Below are 22287 nucleotides of genomic sequence, written 5' to 3' on the forward strand. Positions count from 1 at the left end.
CAACCGATTTGTGTTTCTTTTTTCTCTCTTCCATTCAGCGCTCTGTGCAAGAGCATGTACATTCTTTATTTTCAATTGTCTCTGCTCACCTTGCCTGTTGACATCCTTCAATCCATTTATGTTCCCTCTATTGAATCCCCAATTTCCTAATGCAGCTCCATTTGCTTTGAACAAACATTTTGGGCTTAGTTGGTATTTTGAATGTCTGCCACTTTCTGATGAAACCCAAATTTTGTCAGAAAATTATCAAATATGTTTAACCCTTTGTTTTGACAGACAGAAATGTCACGTTCCCAGATGCATTTACGCTTCACTTACAGGAAATAAACAGGCTCCAAATTTTGTTATTAAATACAACTAAGGCTTATATTTTAAAAGAACACTTACTAATTTCCTAACATCCATATATCTTACAATGTATTTTTATCACACAGCTTCTTGCCAACTTATCATTTTTGCTTAATTTCTGTGAATGGCCTAAGACAGCTATATACATACCTTTTCTTTTGGTTTAATTAAGACAGACAAATGTCTTAACACCAAAGGTCCATCTAGACTGTAAGTGAAGTTAACGTTTTCAAATGCTATCATTCCTTGGCTTGGCCATTCAGGTGGTGGATGCTTGTTGGTCTCCCAAGGAGCTTCTTTTTCAAGTTCTGTGTATTCCATTACTCTTTCTACTGATATCATCTAAGGGCAGGAAAGATGACATATATACACAAATTTCAGCTTATTGCATATATTGCACACATATATATAGGTGTGCGTGTATTTTTACTGTAAAGATTCAATGCAAATTTTCCCAGTTTTTCTTTTAAGCACAGATAAGAGTATTTGTTACCATCCTATGCTTACTTTATACAACTGAAAAAGTAGAAATGCATCTCATGTCCTACTACAGACCCAAATCTACCATGATACATAAATCCATACATAAGCATTCATTTCTAATCAGTGGGATTAATTACAAATCTAAGTATGTGCATAAGTATTAAGAAATTTAAGCTATGAGAGTTGTCTGTCAGTCTTGGCTAAGATAACACCATTTCATTGTGTGTTGGGAAGACAAAGCTAGAAATGAAACTGCCATATAAGCTACAGGCAGATGTACGATAGCTACTAGCATCGAGTTACTGGCTTCATCATCCCTTTTGTCCTCATCATCACCGCTCTGCTCACCCCCAGCAAATCTTTTAAATATGTTTGTCACAAGCAACTCCATGATCCAAGATAGCTGTCACCATATTATTAGTGACTTCTATGCAATAAAACTTGTTTTCCCATGTATTTTATGCCAGATATGAAAGAAACTGAAATATTTGCTGATGGCTCTAATCTTACGGGAAGGAGGAGAAAAAGAAGTTGAGCTATCTAGACACTTTTTTCCCCTTCGGCAAAAATATCTGTTTAGGCTCTGGTGTGCATCCTCACCCATACGTTTTCTCAATACAATTAACTGTATTAATGTTATCCACTCACAGATGGATTCTGAAAAAAAAAAACAACCAACCATCATAGAGATATCCAGTAGGCTTATCTTGCCTGGAGTGGCTTTAAGGGCAGAGGTCACCAGGCAGCAAGTTCTCTGAGCTCATTGCCACCTACCTTTTCCACATTACAAAATAAGCTCCAGGGAAAAGCATACAAAGAAGGAAGGACAGAGTAGAACAGAGAGGAAATGTTCTTGCCTCCCCCAGATGTAGCCAGCCTTTAATAACAAGGGATTTTTGGTGGATGTCCACCTGTCAAAGAAGTTGATGCTAATCATAGCTCCACAAAATGATCAGCATTCCACAACAAAGCCAGCTTCGTGAATGGCAAGCCTTTCTCCTCCAAAGTATTTCTAAATCACAGCCTCCAAGAGAGTAACTCACTACGTAAGAGTCCCACAGATTCACGCTTCCAAAACTTCCCAACTGGTATGAAAAAGCTTAAACCTTTCTTCCCGTTTCTCACCAAAGTCTGTCACCCCTAGTTTATTCATGTTTGAAACATGCTCTGAAGAAGCAACATGCTAGACAAAGAAATACAAATCTAACATTATTATTATCTGTTATTAAACATGGCTTTGTGGCTTCTACAAAAGGACTACATGTAATTCCTAGACAATGGTCAGCAAATCATATTTACAAATAACTTCAGTTGTCAACAGAACACAAAAATCCCCAGGTTCATGCTCAGTAGGTTCTTTTTATAGTCTTTTTTCTTAATATATTAATTTAAGAAAGTAAATAGCCAAACTAGAACATGCTAGTGAATACTGTAAATTGGTGGAAGGGATTTTACTTTATGTATTTTGGAAAACACACAATCCTCTCAGCTGAATATAAACAAATACTTTCAAATATTTGTTAACTTACAACAAATTAAGAAGAAGATAAAGCTTTACAACAAATTAACAGGACCCTAAAAATGCCATGAGGGATATAAATCAAATTTTTAAATGCAACAACAAATAATAATAAATTAAAAATGCCAAATCTAAAAGAATCATTTAAAAAAACTTATTGATAGAGAGGGATTAATGTCTTGTAATTTTAGCAAGTTGCAATGCAATTGTCTACACTGTAACTAGACAGTCTCCTTTCTGCTGTAAAGGGAAGTTATGAAGCCTCCCTTACTATGAATGGAGAGGGACAGTCACTGGGCACAACTCATCTCAACAGACATTCAAAATCAGTCAGACAAATTATACCCTAGAAGAGGCTATTTTTCTTTATGGACTGTAAGTAGTGCCTCAATCGCTTGCTAAGGTATTAATGTCCTAAGTTAATTAAGAAGAATCCCGTCCTTAAGGCCTCATGTCATAACCACGAAAAGGAACCAAGAGGTGAAAAGGAAGAAATAAACGTTACCAGGTTTTCAACTTCAGCACTTTGTCTAACACCCCACTGGAATGTTCCCATGAGGGTGATTGCATAGGATAGTGCCAAACCAACCTGCCCTGCATTCAAAGCTGTAGAACAAAGAGAAAAAGAGAATCAAATAGGTACACTGGTAATTACACAAAATCCTAGTTAACTTCACTTTCATGAGGTTACTTACACGATGGTAGCATCACAGCCAGAATTTTGTTTGGTTACACCGTACTTGCCATCTGTGCAATGAGTAGCTCCAGGCAGAACAGCTACTTGCTGCATTTTTTTGGGTACGTTTTGGAAATTGTCTGTATAATTCAAAAAGATAATTCCCATTCTCCTTGGCCTGGCATTTTATCTAACTACTGGGGTTCAGTCTCAAGACCATACTTACATAGCTTGTTAGGGTCATCCCTATCTGGCTGAGCATTGTAACTCTTTACTTTTTTCTAAGCAAATTCGATCAGCCCCTAAACCTAAGCAAATAATCATCGCAAAATGATTTCAAAGTTACAAACATTTACATCAACTTTGTACTCTTGTAAGTGATCAGAGAAAATAACAGGACAGAATATTTCTTCCCCTGTTCATATAAGCATTTACTGTGTTCAGTGGGTCTACTCTCCCAAAATAAATGAATTCTGTCTGCCCCAATATTAAGCGTGACTGTCTTCTGACTTACTTGAACTTTATCTTTGCATAGCTCTATTGACTTCACGAGACTACTCCTTATCCAGAGGCAAGGAAAGATTCAGGACTTTTGTTTTGACTTGTTTTTTTGTATCTAATAACATCAAACCTAGCTCAAAATTTTCAGTGTTGAGCAGCACAGAGTGTTCAAATTTTAAAACACTCATACATACACAGAACTTTTCCAAAGGAAAAAGAAAAGAAACAAAACCAGCAAATTAGCACTAATTTTCATGTCCAAGATAATTACCTCTTCCTTCATATTTTAGATGACTATCTCATTCTAGTACATCTAACCCAATTACATACTGGATGATGCATACACTAATGACAGTTCATGAGTGACAGTGAACATAAAATGTATTATTAGAAGGCGATTTTCTTTCTGGAACTGGCCTATCCTGTTGATCCAAGATATTAGAAGAGTATCCCTAGGAATTTTAGCTTGCCTTTTGGCCTACTGTGCCATGCGTAGAAAGGAAAAAAGTTGTTAAGAAGCAGCTCTGTGGGTGTTTCAGTATGAAAAAAATCAAAGCCCTGTAGGCCCAAAAAAGAAAGGCAAAGGTGGGGAAAAAGAAGAAGATTTATTTGTTGTTATTGCTCTGAAAGCCAGAATCTCAAAAGTGAAGACTACGGATCTGCAAGTTTGTTTGCACATTTGGGGATGATGGTAGATGCATGTCTAAGCCCAGAAGATGTCTGAACTGCCTCCAGTATTTGCAGGAAAGCAGATACAGCCCCAATGCCCTAGACTGAGGGAGAGATCACGATCTAGAAAGAAACATTTAACTTAATTACCATCCTTAAACAATTAGAAACAGCAAACTACGAAAAAGAATTAGACATTACTATACATGGTAATTACCGGGTGAACTTTTTCTAACATCTGTACTTACTCTTGGCGAGAAGCAGGGAACCAAAAGCAACCACTATAACAAAAATGGCACAGATGGCATCCAGACGCACAGCAAACCACCTCGAGGTCGTCAAAAATAGAAACCAGGCCTCTAAAGTTATTTTACAAAGACATAAGAACAGCGCATTATTAGAAAACTAAGCTGTATAATTATTATTAAATTAATTCATGTTAATATTGTAAGTTGTTAAAAAAATGCCCATTGCCATCTTCAAGTGCACATCTGTATGGACTGATGATGATGATGATCAGAACATTGTCCAGTTTTCCTGAAATCGTCTAACCTATTTTTCACACTAATAGCAACCACAATAGCAACCACAGCTAGTATAACATACAGTAATAGCAAGAAAAAGAAAACCAGTCAAGGCCTGAAGCATGGTCCACTTATTTAAAATGGAAGCCTTTTTTTAACTCTAGTGGACTTGGGAGTCTTATACAAAAAGCAGAAGTACAACTACATTTGCTCTAGCTGAACTACAGTCTACAGGCTTTTAGCTAGAACATATCACAACACAACTGACACAGCCAAGTCTTTAGAAGGCAGCTGCAGCTGGCTGAGATCCCATAAGAGCTCCTCAATACAGCCAGTGGAGCTACAGAGCTATTCAATTGACTAAACGCAGGTATCTACTTTGGGGAAGCTCCCAGGTGGACACCTACACTGGGCACTCACATCCAGGTGGCCACAATTTGGTGCTAAATTCCATCCCAGAGAGATATGCTACAGTACAAGATACAGGAGACAGCAGGAAAAGACATTGCAATACAGAAGGCAAAGTTTTTGAATTCAGGGCCAAAACCAGAAATCAAATAGCCATAATGAAGTATGGCATTATTTATTGCTCAGGCTGCAGTCAGATGAATGCTTCCAGCTGCTACCAAGTCACAGCAGAAGGTTACCATTCCAACCCTTTCTGCATTGCTTGTCATTACTCCATGCTAAAGATCAGTGCTGTTTCAACTGTTTCAATGTTCCTTAGCTCAGTTCTGGGAAAGATTCAAACCAAAAAAATCCTCCCTCTTGAAAAAAAAAGGGACGAGCTAAGTCTGGTTTTAAGCCAGATCATTTTGAATAGCTAGATTACAGAGTGATCAAATCAACAGTTCAGCCAACAGAACCCCATGTAACTTCTGGAGGGCAGCAGCGGGAGAGAGCGAGGATGACAAGAGGCAGCCAGGTGAGGTCCAGAGCTGGTAACCTCTTAGTCCTATTTACACCAACTCTAACTGCATATGCCTGACCACACATTTAGCAGCTGGTTTCACTAAACAATACATTTGATATGGTCTAATGAACAGTCGTACACCTAGGCACACAGAACGATACACGCAGAAGAGAGCGCTGCATCAAGTCACAAAGCTAGTTCCAGAAATTGAATTCGCCACGATAATTCGGGTATCTCTCTGAAACCCAGGAGCTGAGTATCTCTGGAAACAGCCTATGGCAGCTTCCTGGTAACATGAAAGGTCATTTTTGGTGCAATAGTGTACTTGTAAAACCAGGAAATGGGACATTTGGGTTGTAGATTTTTCAGCTCCAAGGTTTTGCTCCATTGATCTTGCTGTCCAGGAAGGTGCACTAAACTGCCGGCTTGAGATGGGTCATGCTGCAACCTCCCTGTGTAACCAGGGTCACTGTGCATGCAGGAAGGAATACGGCAATCGTGGGGACTAACAGACTCATGATGTAACTTCTGATGACTAACGAGCTTGCTTATAGCGATGTTGCACTGGCAGCAAGGAAACTTAGGTTTGGTCAAACCTCAGCATGCCTTTTAGATGTTTTTTTTATCTAAAGATTATTTAATATCAAATTCATAGGCACCCCTGAAAGAGGGTCTGAAGCCAGTGTCCTGTTTCCCAGGCTCAGCCCGAAGTAGAGAGGAGGATACCACTCCAGCCAAAAGCATTAAACAAAACCATTGCTGGCTGGGAGAGCCTTCTGTGATGCAGGAAAGAATTTAAAACTCTTTGGGAGACTAAAGAACCCAGGACTCCAACTTTGTGAGCTAGTGTGAAAGGTATCCTCTTCTATCAGGTATTGCTTGTACACATTTAGTATCAAAGAATCATTCAGGGTGGAAGCAACCTCAGGAGATCTCTAGTTCAACCTCCTGCTCAAAGCAGGGTCAGCTCTGAAGTCAGACCATGTTGCTCCATGCTTTATGCAGTTCGAGTTCTGAAAATCGACATGGATGGAGCCTGCACAACGTCTCTGGGCAACCCGTTCCTCTGCTTGACTGTCCTCATGGTGAAAAAGTTTTTCCTTGTACCCAGGTTAAACCTTTCTTGTTACAACTTATATGCATTTTCTTGCTCCTCCCACCATGTACCACTGTGAAGAGCCTGACTATCTTTTTGGTAACATCCTTGCAGGTAGTGGAAGGCAGCTATTAAATCCTCTGTAAGCCTTCTCTTCTGCGAGTTGAACAAGCCCAGTTTCCTCAGCCTCTCCTCACAGGCAAATCTCTGCTGTTAGTCCCCTGACCATCTCAGCGGCCCCTCCACTGAACTCACTCCAGTTTAACGTTAGAGTGTTTCCTGTATCTGAGGGTCCAAAACTGGATGCAGTATTCCAGCTGTGGGCTAACAAGTGCTGAGGGGGATAATCACTTCCCTCCTTCCACTGGTTGTGCTCCTGTTAATACAGCCCAGATGTTGTTGGCCGCCTTTGCTGCCTAGGCACACTGCTGGCTCATATTCCCTCCGAGGACCAAAAACCACACACACACACAGAGGAAAGACACCAAGATGAAGCGTGTAGGTACACAAAAAAGTGCAACTATAAGCACTGAAGCTTGATCTCAAAAGCAGGTTCCTGAACTGCCCTGATGGGGTGTTACTGACAGTTTCATTAGAGAGATGCATAAAATCAACTGGAAAATAGTGTGTTTATGTTCCTTAGATCTGACCTTAAAATAGAAGAAAATACTTCTTTTAAAGGTCACGGTCCTCCTTGTACAGTGAAACTTTTATATGCAGTTTATCGACTAAAGGTGTATTTTAATACAAAGCTTAAAAAAACAACTTTGCGTTCCCTCACTATTAGCTACAGTAAAATTGATTTGGTCAAATAACTACTGACTTGAAAATATTAAGAAATTGGGAATTCAAAGCTAGAGGTGCCTCCCTGGAAGATATGTTTCCCCAGTCACAAGTTACTGGGCTCAACATGAAGGTCAGTCTACAGCCTGTGATAAACTGTACTTCAGAAAAGATCAACTGGTCTGGTCTGAAACCTTAGAAGTCTATAAATTACAAAAAAGCCATACAATATACTTGTATATGTTACAACAGAGGAAATTCAAGATCTTACCTAACAAACAAAATTGCAAACTTGCATTATGCTGCATCTTGAAAAACATTGTAATAGAGAGCATTTAATTGACAGAAGGTAAAGAATCACAGCACAAACCTGGATTGTATTACTTATGCTGGCGGAATACTAATATTTTACACCTTCTGGTCATGTTAATATCATATACTAGATTTGAGCCCTGAAAGCTGCTCAAAGTCAAAAAGAAGTGAGATTTATGGAACTTTTCCAAGGTGATTTATATTAACCAAGTCTGTCCACTCCTAGCACACTACTTAAAATTAAATGCTTCACAATATAGCTTGTTTCCTCCCCTCTCTTTCTCTTTTTAAACATGGAATCCAGAAAAATGTCAAAAATGATTCTTTAACTATTCTTATCAGGCATTAAAATGTTTATCTTAGACATTGTTAAAACATATGTGTGGGTATCTCAAATTACATTACAGCCCAAAGTAAACTCTCAAAATCTAGACAGATAATAACATTTTTGTTCTAATAGAGAAATTTTACCCTAAAGAGACAAATGCACAGCTCCTACTGATTTTAATGTACATTATATACATGTCGCTGAGGGCATAAGATATTTCCCTCCTACAGAGTAAAGTATTTGATTTTTCACATCAATTCATCACAAACCTGAGTGAAGGTCTTGGTGTGCATCAAATAATTTTTGAAATCTTTCCTCTGCTTTCAAAGCCCGAATAGTCCAAAGCCCCTGGAGGGATGACGACAAGTGGGAGAACACTGGACTTCGAGCTACAAAGGGAAATGAGAGTAACTTAGCAATAGCTGAAGGACAACTTTTAATTCTTTTTGTACCACACTAATCTTTAATCCTACTACTTTATATTTAACCATACAAGTTACTGTACTGCATCCTTTTAGAATAAATATGCAGTATCTTTAACCAAAGTCCTCTTACTCAATTAGAATCAGTCAGACAGCCGGGCAGATTAACTTATACAAAAATGTCTTCTTAGGTTTTTAACAATAGCTGTCACTGAAGAAATTCTTTGAGTTTTATTAATGACATGAGGCACCCATGTTTGTTATTCATAATGCTTAATTTTCATACCATAGTCAAGCTAAAGTCAGGCACAAAAGTCAGATTAGGTCAGAAACTCCATTAGTATGTGCATGCAAGGTCCCAAAGACCAGCAACTTAGCACGTTCTTAACTAGCGTTACTTACAGATAGTTAAACTGATGTACCTAAGGTTTATCATTGCACAAAGCAGGAGTTAAGCATGTAATTCACTACTTGAGAACCAAGGCAATAAGGAAGTTATTTGCATAGCAAAAGAAAAAATCTTTGATGGATTGTCTATAAAATACTAGTATTTCACAGAATAATAAGCAGGGTTCAAACTAACATTAAATCCCGCCAAACTACATACTTGTGGATTCTAGACGTTTAATATCTCTTGAAGTGTCTAAAAAATATCGTCGAAGGAAAATGAAAAGAATAAATAGTGGAATTAAGGGGATGAGTATCCAAGGAATCACTGCCACAGCCACAGCCACCACACCAAAAATCTGTAGGACAGTCTGCAACACAATAGAAACAAAATAAAACACTCTTTGCCAGAAGAATTTAATTTAGGACAAGTATAAAACTATTTAACACTATTGAAACACTTAAATATTTAAACATAACTACCAAATTTAAGAGTGGATGCACTGTATAACATATGAGCGACATCTATTTTTAAGCAACTTGAAGAATTTACAGTAATACCTAATTTGACTAATTGTGCAGTTTATGGTTTTCTTCTGCATTACTTGATCTTTAAGAAATGTCTTTACAAAACTGCTTGACAGAACATTACTGTCTTTGTGGACTATTCTGTGACTGCTGTAACAAAGTAATAGATGGTTAATGAAACAGACAACTAATCTTTAATGGACCCCAACTATCTAGTGAATCAGGGATATGTTTTTCAATCCAGGTAAAAAGAAACTGTTGAAAGACTGACTTTCAGTTGAAAGGCTTGACAGTTGGAAGAGCTACTTTCAACAGAGGCTTGTAACTTTTTCCTAAAAACAGCTTTGTCCTATTTAGAAAGAAAACCCAGTATCAGAGAAAGTGAGCTTTCTCTTCCCAAAGGGTTGCACTGGGAAATGTTACAAATAAGAAGAAATTGTTAAACCCTGCAAGAAGTGTCATAAGAAGCTAGTTTTACCAGGTTTACTTCAGAGTATGAGATGAACAGCTCGGCTAAACCTGAATTTACTCTTAGAAAACTAGACATAATGTGGAATGAAGCTTTGTTGCTTAGGTCAATGGATCCTGGCCCAACTTTCTGAATTAAGTCTCCCATTTCCTGCAGACCACTTCACATCAAACTTTCAGTTTGAACACACTATGAAAAGCGTTATCTGCACACAAATTTATTTCAGAACACTAGCTGGGTGCGTATGTATGTATGGCTGGAGTCCTGGCATACTGAAGTCAGGGTGTGCCCATCTGCTCCTTAAAAAAAGAAACCCACCCTGTGCAAAACCCAGACAACTGAAATTCTAGCTCCACACTAAATTACTGTATATTTTCATTAACAAATTCCTTGGAAATGACAATATTTTCTAAACAGTTTCCATTTTATGGACTGTAGAGGAGCCACCTTCATCATCACATATGACACACAAGTAGATTCCAGATTAACTTTGTGGCTGCCTGATTTTTGGATGCCAAAAATGCATTAGTGACCATTGGGTCCCAAGAATGCATGTCTTACAGCAAAAAGGCCTCCATCCCTTTATCTGTGCTTCGAATTGGAAAAGTTAAGCAACACGTAAGCTGAGGTCAGATACCAGAGCGCTACCTGGATTTTCAAACACTTTGAATGGAAATGCCTATGAAACACTATTGCACTTACTCTTAAGTCGTCCCCAGCTCCGCTCTAAAGCCAAAATACAGCACAACCTTTTCCCCTACATCTGGTTTTTTTCTTGAGGCTTCTCTGACTTTACCCTAATTTCACCTGACAAACCCCTACACCTTATGCATTATGACTGCGTGAGTCAGCACAATTTAGTCTTCAGCTCTAGGTGTGATCTTAGCTCATGATGGAAGACTTATCAGTGGGACAGCCTTGCATGTCATAGATCCTGAAAGCACATTATAGGGTCTTATAAATCTATTAAGGAAAATAGCTATAGGGTAGGAGCTCTAAGGGAAGCTGCATTACCACTACAGTGCTCATCTGTGGGTTAAGGCGTTGATGGCATCATGTTGTTTGACCTTCTAGATACATACAGCAGATTGCAAACATTTTACCTAGATTTCATCACAAGGAGGTAAGGTGGCAGCGAGAGTGCACGGTATTTCACTTGGATCAATTATGCACACGGTTATGTCAGCAAAAAAGCAAAACAAAGCACCCTGACTCCTCACCAGCACTGCCGTCAGCCCTTCTCTACCTTCTACTTCTCTGGCATTCTTTAAAACCCAGTAAGCATATTTCGTTTTTATCGTGGGATGAGGAGAAAGGAAATCAAGATTCCTGAACTCCTTCGAATTTTCTCCTGTCTAGATCACTGTTCTCCCTAGTACTGCTCATTGTCTCTGCCAAGCCTGTCAGCCATCCACACGCTAGCTAATTTCTAAAGGCTCCCTCACGTCCATCGTCATTGGCAAATTTGGCCAAATTGGAGATTGAAGTCTGTTCCTTCCTTCTGACAACTCACTCCCAGATCTGCTTTATACGCTGGCTGCCTTCCCCTTCTCCCTCCATCACCTCCTAGACAGTCACAAAAAGCAGTTTCTGAAGTACTTCTGCCTCCTCACCATCAGCTGCAAACCTGAAGTGTTGAGGAAAGCTGCTTCAAGGAAAAGAATTCCGAGGAAAATAAATGCTTCTTAATAAAAAATAAAAAGCCAAACTGAATTTTTAGTGATGATAATCTACAATATGTTGCAAAGTGCCAGTGGGGGTGGGAGTGGGAGTAGAACTATTAGGATCCAGCTCATGTAAACAAAGCCTTGCTACGGCAAAAATACAGGGAAGGAAAAGATGGTTAGGATGACTAAAGTAAAAATCTGACACCGCCTTTGGAAGGAATTTTAGATGAGCCTGCACCACCTTATCATTATAAAAATTTATGATAGGGTGGATCAGTCATGTGTGTTGTTTTTTTGGAAAACCAAACTTGCATATAAATTAACTCTTAATGAAGTAGTCTGAAAGCCAGACACAACCATTTGCAGACTGTAATCATGTAGTTACTGCGTGAGGTAAGGCAAAGGTTCTAGCTCCCGAGTTTCACAAGAGACAACTAAGCTCTTCAGCTGGAGACTGCGCCAACTTCTAGTAGACTCACTGCGTGCAAGCTGGAGGACCCGAGATAATCAGCAGGCTGACGATAACGATAACACGAGTAGGCTGACTTCTCTCCTCTCTGGAGGAAAGCAGCGAGCTAGGTATTCAGTTTGCATAGCAAGAAATGCTCAGGACTGGGTATCTAGACCTTGTCTAGCAGAATCAGCTTACAATTGAAAATTGCATCAAAAGGCTAAGCAGGCAAGATTTCCCTACATAAAAGAAATATGGCCTATAAAACCAGCATCTTTTACTGTACTTAATTTCAGCATTTAAAAGTCTTCTGTAATGACTATGCAGAAAACAATAGCCAAATAAAAAAAAAAAAAAAAAAAGAGCTCATTAATTACATTTTATAGCTATCTGCACAGTATTCAAAACAAGGCCACCCTACACAAAGGACAAGAGAAGCACAGGCTACCGAGACTGAAAAGACCTGGATGGAAAAATCTTATTTGCTTCCAAATTGAGCCCTGTTGTCCAACGTCCACCTTCAAATTTACTTCAGTTTCCCTGGTGAAAGAAGAATCTCCCACTCAGAGACTGCACGTACTCTATCCCTAGAGTACAGAAAAGCACGTGCTGTTTCTGTTGGGAGTCATCCTCTAGCTTGCAAGAGTCCTGAGAGACTTCCCTCATGCTTTGGTCAGTCACTCCATTCACTGTGGCTTCTTCTTCCTCAAGAAATCTCCTGTCTTACTGGAGCAAGCATACCCTCCTATAACCCTCTGGGGAAGTGAATGCTCTGATCAGCATATTCACTTGCGAAACGTGCTTTCCCTTCATCTTCTGGTGACCTACATATTCATAATTCTTACAGGTGCTGAGAGTGATATCTTGGAGTTTCTAATCTCAACCAGGTCTTGATCTAGGAAGGACAAGGTATTTTTTTGTACCACAACCACACAATAGAAAAGTATTTGATGTGAGGTAAAGAAACAATAAGAAAAAAACAAAAATCTGGAAAAACATGGGAATTACAAGCTATAAGACATACATATATCACAAGCTATAAGCCTTTCCCTTTGTTGCAGAAACTATAGCATTTATATTATGTTAGAAATCTTACAACAAATTGCAAGCCATTTGAAGTCATTTAATAAACTTGACAGGACAAAAATGCAAAAGCAAGATTTAGAGTTCAAGATGTCTCATAAGAATGTCTACCCTTCCATATCAGTTACACCCTGAGCTCGATATTTCATGTTTGGCTTAAGTGCTTGAAGAAGGCACCTGGTTTTCATGTAGAACCCCATTTTGAACCCCTCAGGTCTTCTGGCACTTTGCTCCAGTAGGTACTTAAGAGTCCTTTATCTCCTTGTGAACGTACCTATAAAATACCTCTCTGTCTTCTCTCTAGTGAGCTCAACAGAGTCAGATCTTTGAGGTCTTCCATTTTCTTCCGCAATTCAAAAAGTTTTGTGGTTTTTTGGTTTTGTTTCTAAATGGAACTTACAACGTATTTCAGCAACTCTCATAAAATATAAGCGTAAGAGCTATCATGCAGTTGTGCGTCTGTGTAAGTTCCTAGTGTGATTTGTGATGCCAAGTCATCCACATGGGTATGACAGCGATGATACAGCACCTACTACCATAGGAATCACACCATTCTGGACTTGCAGCTGGTGACCTGGTAGGATCTCTAATGAACGAGTGGAGCCCAAGGGATGGGATCTGAGAATCAGAAACCTGAATGTGGGAGTTTACATGTGACCTACATCATGAAACTCCTGCCCTAGTTTAGAAGTCTAGAAAGTGATTGATCTAACCTTTAAGTGGATACCTAGTGACCCTATGGTTGAATATTTCTCTAGAGTCCACTAACCACATTGACTAGATGCCCTCTGACTACAGCAAAGTAAGCATCTAAAGCCCAACAAGCAGATACCTAAACTTTGATGACTGAATCTGCGGTCAAATCCCACCCAAGAACTACAGTGTTCCAGGACCAGTTTACACCAATATTTAAGCAGAAGTCAAACACACCTATCCTGCCCCTGCCCCCAACTCCTGTTCCCTGGACCCCAATATGCACTCCCAAGGCTTACATTAGCTCATGGACAGTGCCATGAAGCCATACTAATTTCATAATAGCAACGGTACATATCCTGGATTTCAAGTTTCAACCTTAAGTGCATTAACTTAGGACACTCTCAGTCAGGCTGTGCCGTCTGAAGAAAAGCCAGGTCAAGAAACTACAAAACCCCACTCTGTTCGTACTTGCTTGGCATCACCCTTCCTCCTCCTCCTCCTCCCCTCCCCCTGACTAAAATTATTTCCTCATAGGCTCTGCCAAATAACTGCATGCACAATCAATCCCTAATCCAGTTCTGACATCTTCTTTTTCCTCAAACACTTTTTTTTTTTTTTTTCCCATGCTTTTTCAAACCAGCCTGTTTGGACTGACTGTCCTGCAGCTCTCTTAAAGCACAACTACACAGGCAGCCGGTTACACTGGCACACCAGAGGACAAGCTTGCCCGGGGAGAAGACATTGCAATGAGCAGATCAGAGCGATAAACACTTCACTCAAGCCAGCTGCATCCAGAGCAGCATATTGAACCACATTGTAGATTTTTTGTGTTTTTTCTCCTTTATTACAAAAAAACCAAGAAACATTTGAATAGAAACCCTTTACCTTTGTACCATAATCCTAGTACATAAACAGCTCTACTTCATTTTACTCCAAGTGGCCAAGCTGAGGCGTGTAATCTTGTCTTTAAACCACCTTTTTAATAAAATTTATGGGTTTTCTTTCGGAACTGGTTAAAAAGTACATATGGCTGTTTATACTATTGCTTGCATCAAACTGTCAGGAACAGATTTGTCTTGAGAGAAAAAGCAATAAAGACTTATGAGTACAGGAGAAAAAGTGTTGCACATAACTCCAACATTTAAAAGACATCTCAGACATCGTCCTTTTCTGAAGCAACCAGTGACAGCAATCTTTGACAGGAATGACAGCTCTCAGTCAGTGTTAATTCAGCTTTAGGAAAATGTGCATCCACTAGAAAATTGGGAATATAAAGACAAGAAAACCAATGCACTGAGAGGGGGGAAAAAAGGCACAGCTGGGAAAGAAATGAAAATTTTAATTTCAGATAAACTGAGTGAAAGAAAAAAGTAAGAACTAAATACTGCCACCTCAAAAGGCTTCAAAACCAGCAAGCTCATCTTATCTTCTGCGAGACACCCTCTCCTTCTCTGAATCCTGCTATTTGCAATTAGTTGACAAGAGGTTACCTAACTAAATCCATGTCACTGCAAATGGACTGAATACATGTGTCAGATAGACCACAGAAATATATTCAGAATTCCCAATCATATCCTTAATGCTAGTACTTTCTATTTGTTCTTGTCTCTATAAGATAGACTTTCTGGATCATTTTTTTTTCCAAGCGAACAAGCATATACTTAGCTCCTCAGGGCAAATGTTTTCTGTGTCACCAACATGCTCATTCATTTGACTTGGCATGCATTCTGCCATTAAGTGAGAAGCCTTAATATTTGCTTGAGATCATGGCAAACTGTGTCCAATTGCTCTTCAACAAGTGACCTTATAATAAAAACGGTGTTTTCTTTAATACATTGGCACTGCCACCATTCTCTTGTATTTAAACAGCATCCTATCATGAATAATCTCTTACCCTACAACAAGGGCTAGAAATAGGCTTTCTGGGCACCCTGGGCCAAGAGGCTTAACTATGTTATGCAGGTCTCGATCCCAATAGCAGTTCTCAAAACACACAGTCCGTATGTTATCTGAGACTTCCAGATATTGATGCTTTAGAAACAGATGCATAATCAAGCTCTGGACTTTGTGATTCTGCCAGACACTCAAAATACTCATCCTTTAAAATTCTGCATTACATTTCTACATCATATAGAGGTTATTTTCCTTTTTATAATAAATTACCTTCACTCATCTAAGAAGTTAGCTGCCAGGGCCCTTTGGCCACAGTAGTAAGTTACTTCCAGCTAATACAGATTTTCCATGAAAAACCAAACTTTTATCAGAGCCAGAGCTATGGCCTCTACTTATGCATCTCTACATGCAGCTCCTGTTCATACCCACTCTACAGGGAAACCAATACTGTCACACAAAAAAGGACAGTGCTAACACCCATTCTTGTAAATGTCTGTGGACAATGTATTTTTCTATTTATAAGCAGTAAAAACTCAAGGAGCACCTTTAATGTGATTTTCTCAAAAGCTTTTCTTCTATTGTACCTTGTGCCCACTAGGCACTTCTGCACAAGTGTTCTCAGTGATTTGGGCAGCAAGGTACAACTTTGCAATACGGATCTATATAAAAGTGAGAGGTCCTCTTCTCGAAGTTATAGGGAGTTAGTTATAACTTTATTCTGATCTCCCTATAAAAATGATATAGGAAGTTAATATGTTTTGTTGTTCAGCAGTGCTAAGTTTGTCATCATCTCCTGTAAACGTTCACAGTCCTTCGCTATATTCTTACACTGTTGTTTTCCCCTGAAAAAAAGGCACACACACAAGAACTATTCAAAAAAACTATAGTGCTCTTTGTACCATGACAAATATGTTGTATCTTCCTGTGGAACACCTCAGATGCCAAGCAGAACTTTACGTGGTACCTTGAGGAAACAGCATTAATCAGAGAGCGTAGAACATGCATACACACATGCTTTGCTTTCTCAACAGCTCTCGCCAGAACCTGCCTGAAACAATACAGGAAAACGTCTAGCACTGCCCAACCCTCCCAGAGTTACCCTTCTTCTCAGGTAGCGGAAAGCATCCCTTTCCATTATTATTATATTAATTTTATATATTAATTAATAAATTATTATATTAATTTAGGGGTCTTGTGACTCCAATATCCCCCACCATCACCAAGTGTGGTCATTTTTTTGGCTGTTCCACTTGCTTCAAGATCCCCAGAGCAATGCTTTTTTATCTCTCCTCTATCACTTTCTGCTGCCAAATATCCCATATTTTTAAAGGAAAATAAAGAATGGCTTGACAATTTCTGCTCCCCTCCTACCTCTTAGAAGCCATTTCCAAAACTTTTCCCCAGCTATATAAGCCCAAGACAGCCCCACTGAGCACAGACCCTGATGAAATCAAAACATTTGATTCAACAATGGGTACTTTTCTCTTTAGTACTACTACAAATGGTTTATTTCCTACTTTGTTCTTTGCTCCTATCTTTAGCGCTTTATCAGCAGAGGCTGATTCACCAAAACTTGTCCTCTGGCTTACCCCACTTACAACCCTTCTATAAGCAGTTTTTCTTTCAGTGATAATTATTGCTTTCCTTCCATAGAAGGAGCACATATACATAGAACAAAATTAAAAAAAAAAAATAAAATTCAACAAATATCTCACTGCTTTCAGGCTATTAGATAGCAGGAGGCAGATCTTACGAGCCGATAGAAAATAACGTAAAAAAATGGACAGTAAAAGGACTGGGAACAGATAGGCCTTTTGACACTCCCAGTACAAAACTGTGAATGCTGAGGTACTGAACAGGGAATGGGCCACAGAAAGCAGCCAGGTTCTCATGCTCTCTCCAAATAGCATCTCCTATTGCTACTGCTGGAGAAAGACCACTGGCCTAGACAGACCACCGCTATGACCCTGCATGGCATTATTTAGTGTTCTTATGGTCTAGCACATCAACTTATTTGCTAAAATACTGTCTGCTGTTCCTGTGAGGAATTCCTCTGAGCTAATGACGATGTTATCGTAACCTTTTCATCCACGCTGTGCACATTTTTTCCCAGTTCTTCCAAACGTCTGGCAAAATTTTGCTTACCACAGATGCTGCTGCCCCATACATTGCAGTTTTGCAAACGCTGTCTTTGAGCTATATGGACTTTCCTGCCTCAGGCCACTCATCCCTCATGGCCACAATGCCAGAGCAGCCCCGTGCCCTCCCCAAGAATACCTCATTTTCAACTGCATGACCTTTTCTGCTCAGCCAAGTCTAATTGTTTTGCCAGAAGTCAATTCTGGGTCTTTCAGCAACTTTAAAAGCTTTGTGCTACATTTGAACTATGGGCTCTTCTGTTAAAAAGAGTATCAGTTCTTCAGTAACACAGCTCTTCAGCCTTAGACCAATTACAAGCTTTTAAGCATTTTACTGTTTGTTCTTTTTTTTTTCTCCTATTTAAAATACACTATTCATGTATTTATTTTTAGGTAGATTGAAGTACTACTCATATTTCTCTAAGTTCCACAGCAGCCCCTCTGGCCCAGTTAAACGGAAACTATGAAAAATATTAAGGACTATAGCGTCAGATATCCTAAGAAATAAAACTACCTTCTGTTCTTTTCTGGTCGCACTCTTTCATAGCAGATATGCAAAAAATGCTTTTTAGCCTGTCTCTGGGTTTTTTCCTAACTTCCCCAGAGCTTTGCCACTCTGATAAGGCTATAAAATACTACTTTCCTATTCAAACTAAACTCTTGACTCATAATTCTTCAGTACTACATTCTATTCAGTGATCACTCAGCTACATGAAGCTTAATAGCAGCCTGACACTTTCAGCAACCTGTATTTTAACTCATCAGCACCAGCCTCTCACCACCACCATCAGGTTTCACCCAGTTCAGCTGTTCTCTGCAGGTACAGAACCCAGTGGCATCTGAAGAAGTAAAAAGAAACTTCCTTGGCAAAGAACAAATATTATTTACTGGGGTAAGTGCATGCTCATTCATAATTTATTACAAATATGCTCCAAGACCATCAGGAAGACTTTCCAGAAGTTTATAAGCACAAATGATCAACAAAGACACACTTGCCAAAGTAAGTAACCGATACCAGGTCTGACCTCCCAAACCAGACTTTCTATCAGTGAGAAGAACGAAAAAATATTTTTCTCAGTATTATGTTATGTTTAACAGAAGGATGGACAACTGAATCGGGTACCAAAGCTAGCACGTTTTCAGTTTTAGAAAGGAAGATCTAAACCCAGTATTTTAGCATATGAGTGACTTTCATAGTTAAGACAGCTCTGCTTATTTAAACTTTAGACTGATTTTAAAATCCAGTAAGAAAAACAGAAAGAAAAAAAGATTTAGGGACATGACTATGGAAGAAAATGCAATCGCTCAGCATCCTATTCTTCCACAGTGCAGGAATAGCTATTATTGAGCCCTTGAAAGAGCCTTTCTTAACACATAAATTTTTCCTATTTCAAGAGTGCAATCTAAATGAAACAATTTTTTTAAATTATATAAAACTATCCTGTAACATAGATGTAACACAAAGAGATATAAGCTTCCCAAAGACATGTGACATTCAGTTCCCAGCTGAACTTTTTGCTGTATAAAACTGCCCACACTGCAGCCTCTACCTTTTGAAGAACAAACTTGTCTGGAGTTTTCAAATCAGCTGCAGAGTTCACCAGGCAGCCATGGTATCAGCTTCAGCAAGAAAAAAGTTCTTATGCTCTGCATGAGATGCAGACATAACCCTGACAGCACATTTCTATGAGATGCAGTCTTTTTTTGCTAAAGATAATTCCTTGTCCCACATGTTTGTTTTGGGCATAAATATGCATAGTGATTTAACACACACACACACGCCGGCTACATGGCTTAGTAATTCAAATTACCTCCAAGTTTCTCCTTCCTTCTTGAATCAAATGTGCAATCTCCAGTCCTTTTGCCGAACAGTAAAATCCTAATTTGTTCGTAAGCACACACTGTCCTATCTATAGTATATCAGTAGTTTAAGGCAATCCAGAAGATTTGTACTTATCACCATTTGGAACAGGATTGTTACACTCTATGATTGACAGCAGAATTAAAAAGATTTCTAGCTACTGTGAAGTGTTAAGAAATGTTAATGATCTTTAGAAGTCTTAAAAATAATCATCAGTTTGAGCTATAGATGTGAAAGGTTGCAATAATGCTTAAAAGGTCAGGTAAATACCCATAAATAATAATAATAAAAATTCCCACATTGGCACCAAAAGCAAAGATGGACCAAAAAAGAAAAGGAGAAAACTGCAGAACCTAAGTTCACTTACATCAAAATATTTCTTTGCCCTCTTTCACAGTAAGAAAAGCAAACAAGAAAACGCCTTCCAACAGATATAAAGAGCCCCAGAAGAATGGAATCTCTCTCTGGAATTTTTACAAATGCCACCTTAACCAAAAGGGGAGAAATTTCCAAACCACACAGAACAGGGGCACATCACTGGACTTCCATACAACTATCCTGCTTTCTAGTAGCTGAAAATGTACTGAGAGTAATCTGATAAAACAGAGAAGGCAATCTGGAGAAAAGCTGATTTAAATCCGATTGAAATTTTGTATTGACAGGTTTCAGTCCAACATACCAAAATACTGCAAGCACAACTACATTTTTGTCTTCCTACCACTAAGCCACAATCTGCTCAAAATGTTAGAGAAATGAGGAGGAAGACTGCATCTCACAACGCTCACATGCTCTAGAAAAAGAAATAGAGAAGATAAAATTCCACTAAGTAAAATGTAGCTTTATTTTTCCAAGTACTATATTTAAAACACCAGTATTCCAAATTTCACTGAGAAAATGGAAAGAACAGCCCAGTGACAAAAGTGTTATCTACATTTACTATACAAATGGAGAAGTATAAAAACTAAAAGGAAAATAATTAAGAACAAGAAAAGTGGGAAAGTAGCAAAGGAGACACAAGGAAGGAAAATGACAAAAAGGTAATAAAATAATACTGAGAAATGCGATTTCATCTTCTTTCCCATGTTAGATATGGGGTTACATTTTCAATCTCATTAATACTAAGTAAATACAAACACTAAAATATAAAGAAGTTACATGATGTTCCCACACAAATTAAGTTTTGTTACTGCATTACCTGTTGCCTTGACACCAATATGTGGAGAATGACAAGCATATCTATTCTTATAAAAATTCTACATACGAATGTAAATAGGAAAAAAAAAAAATGCGGTGAGGGAAAAGATTGGGCCAGATTACACATGACCGCTATAGTAAGAACAGACCTTTAGCCTTCCCTAGAAAACTGAGGTCCGTGTATAAACAGGAATCTGCCTATTAGCAGTGACTCCAGACTTTACACATTTTATCCTATATGTATACCATCAATCTGAGTAAATACGCAGTCCGTATGATGCAAGACACTCATATTTAAAGGAATGCAATGACAGGTACAGAGTAAAGACCAGCAATAGCTTTGGCATAGATTATCTCCACTGCTGGTCACCATCAACAAGACTAATTGGCTACTGGGATTTAACAATCAAGGCATTCAAGGACAGAGAAATGAAAGGTCAATAAAGAACTGCATTATTTAGGCAAGTGTCTGTGCTAAACTCACAGCACCTGCATGTTGGTCTTGGAGACACAAGTGCAACCCAAGCTTCCTCTTCCTCCTCAACCTCCCACCCCTCTTTTTTTTGGGGGGGCTGGGGGTGAGTGGGGAGGTGTGTGGGATGATGATGACCAGGCAGGCAGGATGGACAGCTTTTTGTTTGTTTGTTTGTTTTTAACAACACAGTGTACAACCCCTTTTTATTTCAAAGAAAATAGCAAAACTGAAAGCACATACAAATATCAAATGACTATATCAGAAATTAGCTTTTTATCATAATGATCATTTCAACCTTTTCTGAAATTAGAGCTTCAAAAGTAACCAATGAAAAAATATATACCCTTACTATTTTTCTTTAAGTTTTAATTGGTCTTTCATTATGTACTAGCAAGATGAACTGCAGTATGCATCCTGGGAATGTACAGTTAGAACACCAGTTCCACAGGGAAAAAAGTTCCATGAGACTTCAGTAGTTAAGTGCCAACAGGCAACTGTTTTTAATTTATTTATTTTTCATTTAAACCTCAGCACAGCTGCAGAATCTTGTGATCTGCCCATCAAGCAGAACTACCAGGATTCAGCAGAAGGGAAACCAAAAGGTGTCTCCCAAGATACAAGTCTGCTCTACGTATCAGGCTAAAGAGAATATGCTGACATTTAACATAGATTCCACCACTAGTTATTTTCTCACAACATATTTATGATCATATGCACACATGCAAACACCCAGAAAGAGCTATTCTTTAATGAATAAAAATACCTCTTAAAACTCACACATGCATACATACAAAACCTGGCTAAACTGGAAAAACACAACACAACAACCCCCCCCCCCCCCCCGCCCCCCCCCCACAAATGCAGCAAATAA

The 22287-nt window shown here is 38.8% G+C and overlaps 1 protein-coding gene across 1 annotated transcript in view; it reads right to left on the minus strand.

Annotated features, from left to right (window-relative positions):
• The window catches only part of ABCC4 (ATP-binding cassette, sub-family C (CFTR/MRP), member 4), a 144935-nt gene that overhangs the window by 35683 nt on the left and 86965 nt on the right, over positions 1-22287 (minus strand). Inside the window, exons 22-26 of the mRNA XM_010578329.1 lie at positions 9182-9332; positions 8422-8541; positions 4445-4555; positions 2856-2956; positions 499-690 (exon numbers count right to left, since the gene is read on the minus strand). Of these exons, the coding sequence (XP_010576631.1) occupies positions 499-690; positions 2856-2956; positions 4445-4555; positions 8422-8541; positions 9182-9332 (675 nt within the window). The remainder of the gene's footprint in view (positions 1-498; positions 691-2855; positions 2957-4444; positions 4556-8421; positions 8542-9181; positions 9333-22287) is intronic.

Source organism: Haliaeetus leucocephalus, unplaced genomic scaffold, assembly GCF_000737465.1.
Source record: "Haliaeetus leucocephalus isolate CR32 unplaced genomic scaffold, Haliaeetus_leucocephalus-4.0 Scaffold626, whole genome shotgun sequence".
Classification (NCBI taxonomy): domain Eukaryota; kingdom Metazoa; phylum Chordata; class Aves; order Accipitriformes; family Accipitridae; genus Haliaeetus; species Haliaeetus leucocephalus.